At 28.9% G+C, this 6000-nt stretch overlaps 1 protein-coding gene across 1 annotated transcript in view; it reads left to right on the forward strand.

The window, feature by feature from the left end:
• The window catches only part of LOC124021168 (annexin A5-like), a gene marked incomplete at its 3' end in the record, with an annotated part of 42357 nt that extends 36452 nt beyond the window's left edge, over nucleotides 1–5905 (forward strand). Inside the window, exon 9 of the mRNA XM_046336516.1 lies at nucleotides 5824–5905. Within this exon, the coding sequence (XP_046192472.1) occupies nucleotides 5824–5905 (82 nt within the window). The remainder of the gene's footprint in view (nucleotides 1–5823) is intronic.
• Nucleotides 5906–6000: the final 95 nt, after the last annotated feature.

Below are 6000 nucleotides of genomic sequence, written 5' to 3' on the forward strand. Positions count from 1 at the left end.
GTATTTAACCTCAATGTATTTAACCTCCAATGTAAAGTCAATGTATTTAACCTCCAATGTAAAGTCAATGTATTTAACCTCAATGTAAAGTCAATGTATTTAACCTCAATGTAAAGTCAATGTATTTAACCTCCAATGTAAAGTCAATGTATTTAACCTCCAATGTAAAGTCAATGTAGTTAACCTCAATGTAAAGTCAATGTATTTAACCTCCAATGTATTTAACCTCAATGTATTTAACCTCCAATGTATTTAACCTCAATGTAAAGTCAATGTATTTAACCTCAATGTAAAGTCAATGTATTTAACCTCAATGTAAAGTCAATGTATTTAACCTCAATGTATTTTACCTCAATGTAAAGTCAATGTATTTAACCTCAATGTAATATCAATGTATTTAACCTCAATGAAAAGTCAATGTATTTAACCTCAATGAAAAGTCAATGTATTTAACCTCCAGTGTAAAGTCAATGTATTTAACCTCAATGAAAAGTCCATGTATTTAACCTCAATGAAAAGTCAATGTATTTAACCTCAATGTAAAGTCAATGTATTTAACCCCAATGTAAAGTCAATGTATTTAATCTCAATGTAAAGTCAATGTATTTAACCTCCAATGTAAAGTCAATGTATTTAACCTCAATGTATTTAACCTCAATGTATTTAATCTCAATGTAAAGTCAATGTATTTAACCTCAATGTAAAGTCAATGTATTTAACCTCCAATGTAAAGTCAATGTATTTAACCTCAATGTATTTAACCTCAATGTATTTAATCTCCAATGTAAAGTCAATGTATTTAACCTCAATGTAAAGTCAATGTATTTAATCTCAATGTAAAGTCAATGTATTTAACCTCAATGTATTTAACCTCAATGTATTTAACCTCAATGTATTTAACCTCCAATGTAAAGTCAATGTATTTAACCTCCAATGTAAAGTCAATGTATTTAACCTCAATGTATTTAACCTCAATGTATTTAATCTCCAATGTAAAGTCAATGTATTTAACCTCAATGTAAAGTCAATGTATTTAACCTCATTGTAAAGTCAATGTATTTAACCTCCAATGTAAAGTCAATGTATTTAACCTCAATGTATTTAACCTCAATGTATTTAACCTCAATGTATTTAATCTCAATGTAAAGTCAATGTATTTAACCTCCAATGTAAAGTCAATGTATTTAACCTCAATGTATTTAACCTCAATGTATTTAACCTCCAATGTAAAGTCAATGTATTTAATCTCAATGTAAAGTCAATGTATTTAACCTCAATGTAAAGTCAATGTATTTAACCTCAATGTATTTAACCTCAATGTATTTAACCTCCAATGTAAAGTCAATGTATTTAACCTCCAATGTAAAGTCAATGTATTTAACCTCAATGAAAAGTCAATGTATTTAACCTCAATGAAAAGTCAATGTATTTAACCTCAATGTAAAGTCAATGTATTTTACCTCAATGTAAAGTCAATGTATTTAACCTCAATGTAATATCAATGTATTTAACCTCAATGAAAAGTCAATGTATTTAACCTCAATGAAAAGTCAATGTATTTAACCTCAATGAAAAGTCAATGTATTTAACCTCCAATGTAAAGTCAATGTATTTAATCTCAATGTAAAGTCAATGTATTTAACCTCAATGTAAAGTCAATGTTTTTAACCTCAATGTATTTAACCTCAATGTATTTAACCTCCAATGTAAAGTCAATGTATTTAACCTCCAATGTAAAGTCAATGTATTTAACCTCAATGTAAAGTCAATGTATTTAACCTCAATGAAAAGTCAATGTATTTAACCTCAATGTAAAGTCAATGTATTTAACCTCAATGTATTTAACCTCAATGTAAAGTCAATGTATTTAACCTCAATGTAAAGTCAATGTATTTAACCTCCAATGTAAAGTCAATGTATTTAATCTCCAATGTAAAGTCAATGTATTTAACCTCAATGTAAAGTCAATGTATTTAACCTCATTGTAAAGTCAATGTATTTAACCTCCAATGTAAAGTCAATGTATTTAACCTCAATGTATTTAACCTCAATGTATTTAACCTCAATGTATTTAACCTCAATGTATTTAACCTCCAATGTAAAGTCAATGTATTTAACCTCCAATGTAAAGTCAATGTATTTAACCTCCAATGTAAAGTCAATGTATTTAATCTCAATGTAAAGTCAATGTATTTAACCTCCAATGTAAAGTCAATGTATTTAACCTCAATGTATTTAACCTCAATGTATTTAACCTCCAATGTAAAGTCAATGTATTTAATCTCAATGTAAAGTCAATGTATTTAACCTCAATGTAAAGTCAATGTATTTAACCTCAATGTATTTAACCTCAATGTATTTAACCTCCAATGTAAAGTCAATGTATTTAACCTCCAATGTAAAGTCAATGTATTTAACCTCAATGAAAAGTCAATGTATTTAACCTCAATGAAAAGTCAATGTATTTAACTTCAATGTAAATTCAATGTATTTTACCTCAATGTAAAGTCAATGTATTTAACCTCAATGTAATATCAATGTATTTAACCTCAATGAAAAGTCAATGTATTTAACCTCAATGAAAAGTCAATGTATTTAACCTCCAGTGTAAAGTCAATGTATTTAACCTCAATGAAAAGTCCATGTATTTAACCTCAATGAAAAGTCAATGTATTTAACCTCAATGTAAAGTCAATGTATTTAACCCCAATGTAAAGTCAATGTATTTAATCTCAATGTAAAGTCAATGTATTTAACCTCCAATGTAAAGTCAATGTATTTAACCTCAATGTATTTAACCTCAATGTATTTAATCTCAATGTAAAGTCAATGTATTTAACCTCAATGTAAAGTCAATGTATTTAACCTCCAATGTAAAGTCAATGTATTTAACCTCAATGTATTTAACCTCAATGTATTTAATCTCCAATGTAAAGTCAATGTATTTAACCTCAATGTAAAGTCAATGTATTTAATCTCAATGTAAAGTCAATGTATTTAACCTCAATGTATTTAACCTCAATGTATTTAACCTCAATGTATTTAACCTCCAATGTAAAGTCAATGTATTTAACCTCCAATGTAAAGTCAATGTATTTAACCTCCAATGTAAAGTCAATGTATTTAATCTCAATGTAAAGTCAATGTATTTAACCTCCAATGTAAAGTCAATGTATTTAACCTCAATGTATTTAACCTCAATGTATTTAACCTCAATGTAAAGTCAATGTATTTAATCTCAATGTAAAGTCAATGTATTTAACCTCCAATGTAAAGTCAATGTATTTAACCTCAATGTATTTAACCTCAATGTATTTAACCTCCAATGTAAAGTCAATGTATTTAATCTCAATGTAAAGTCAATGTATTTAACCTCAATGTAAAGTCAATGTATTTAACCTCAATGTATTTAACCTCAATGTATTTAACCTCCAATGTAAAGTCAATGTATTTAACCTCCAATGTAAAGTCAATGTATTTAACCTCAATGTAAAGTCAATGTATTTAACCTCAATGAAAAGTCAATGTATTTAACCTCAATGTAAAGTCAATGTATTTAACCTCAATGTATTTAACCTCAATGTAAAGTCAATGTATTTAACCTCAATGTAAAGTCAATGTATTTAACCTCCAATGTAAAGTCAATGTATTTAATCTCCAATGTAAAGTCAATGTATTTAACCTCAATGTAAAGTCAATGTATTTAACCTCATTGTAAAGTCAATGTATTTAACCTCCAATGTAAAGTCAATGTATTTAACCTCAATGTATTTAACCTCAATGTATTTAACCTCAATGTATTTAACCTCCAATGTAAAGTCAATGTATTTAACCTCCAATGTAAAGTCAATGTATTTAACCTCCAATGTAAAGTCAATGTATTTAATCTCAATGTAAAGTCAATGTATTTAATCTCAATGTAAAGTCAATGTATTTAACCTCCAATGTAAAGTCAATGTATTTAACCTCAATGTATTTAACCTCAATGTATTTAACCTCCAATGTAAAGTCAATGTATTTAATCTCAATGTAAAGTCAATGTATTTAACCTCCAATGTAAAGTCAATGTATTTAATCTCAATGTAAAGTCAATGTATTTAATCTCAATGTAAAGTCAATGTATTTAACCTCAATGTAAAGTCAATGTATTTAACCTCAATGTATTTAACCTCAATGTATTTAACCTCCAATGTAAAGTCAATGTATTTAACCTCCAATGTAAAGTCAATGTATTTAACCTCAATGAAAAGTCAATGTATTTAACCTCAATGAAAAGTCAATGTATTTAACCTCAATGTAAAGTCAATGTATTTTACCTCAATGTAAAGTCAATGTATTTAACCTCAATGTAATATCAATGTATTTAACCTCAATGAAAAGTCAATGTATTTAACCTCAATGAAAAGTCAATGTATTTAACCTCAATGTAAAGTCAATGTATTTTACCTCAATGTAAAGTCAATGTATTTAACCTCAATGTAATATCAATGTATTTAACCTCAATGAAAAGTCAATGTATTTAACCTCAATGAAAAGTCAATGTATTTAACCTCCAGTGTAAAGTCAATGTATTTAACCTCAATGAAAAGTCAATGTATTTAACCTCAATGAAAAGTCAATGTATTTAACCTCAATGTAAAGTCAATGTATTTAACCCCAATGTAAAGTCAATGTATTTAATCTCAATGTAAAGTCAATGTATTTAACCTCCAATGTAAAGTCAATGTATTTAACCTCAATGTATTTAACCTCAATGTATTTAATCTCAATGTAAAGTCAATGTATTTAACCTCAATGTAAAGTCAATGTATTTAACCTCCAATGTAAAGTCAATGTATTTAACCTCAATGTATTTAACCTCAATGTATTTAATCTCAATGTAAAGTCAATGTATTTAACCTCAATGTAAAGTCAATGTATTTAACCTCCAATGTAAAGTCAATGTATTTAACCTCAATGTATTTAACCTCAATGTATTTAATCTCCAATGTAAAGTCAATGTATTTAACCTCAATGTAAAGTCAATGTATTTAATCTCAATGTGAAGTCAATGTATTTAACCTCAATGTATTTAACCTCAATGTATTTAACCTCAATGTATTTAACCTCAATGTATTTAACCTCAATGTATTTAACCTCCAATGTAAAGTCAATGTATTTAACCTCCAATGTAAAGTCAATGTATTTAATCTCAATGTAAAGTCAATGTATTTAATCTCAATGTAAAGTCAATGTATTTAACCTCCAATGTAAAGTCAATGTATTTAACCTCAATGTATTTAACCTCAATGTATTTAACCTCAATGTAAAGTCAATGTATTTAACCTCAATGTAAAGTCAATGTATTTAACCTCAATGTAATATCAATGTATTTAACCTCAATGTAAAGTCAATGTATTTAACCTCAATGAAAAGTCAATGTATTTAACCTCAATGTATTTAACCTCCAATGAAAAGACAAGGTTCAGTTCAGTTCCAAAATCCAGAAAGAAAATCCCCAAATCAGTAAACATCCACTGGGGATCCCAGGCTTGATGTGATCAGTTCAGTAGGCCTGAGAAAGAAGTCCACAAAGTTAAAGTTATTTTGATAATAAACACAATGTCCCTTCAGTCTTGTGTTGAACTGAGAACTGGGTTTTTAAACTAACAGTTTATTTAGAGACCAAACATTTGTGATTCTGACAACAACAGATGTAGAGCTTCATACAGCATGTCAGTTCTTTGACTGTGTGTGTGTGTGTGTGTGTGTGTGTGTGTGTGTGTGTGTGTGTGTGTGTGTGTGTGTGTGTGTGTGTGTGTGTGTGTGTGTGTGTGTGTTTAGACTTTGTTCTCTGCAGGAGAGAAGAATTATGGGACCGACGAAGAACAGTTCATCACCATCCCTAGTGGACACCTGAGGAGAGGTGGGGGGACACCTGAGGAGAGGTAGGGGGGACACCTGAGGAGAGGTGAGGAGGAGGGGGACACCTGAGGAGAGGTGGGAGGGGGACACCTGAGG

Source organism: Oncorhynchus gorbuscha, unplaced genomic scaffold, assembly GCF_021184085.1.
Source record: "Oncorhynchus gorbuscha isolate QuinsamMale2020 ecotype Even-year unplaced genomic scaffold, OgorEven_v1.0 Un_scaffold_1072, whole genome shotgun sequence".
NCBI lineage: Eukaryota > Metazoa > Chordata > Actinopteri > Salmoniformes > Salmonidae > Oncorhynchus > Oncorhynchus gorbuscha.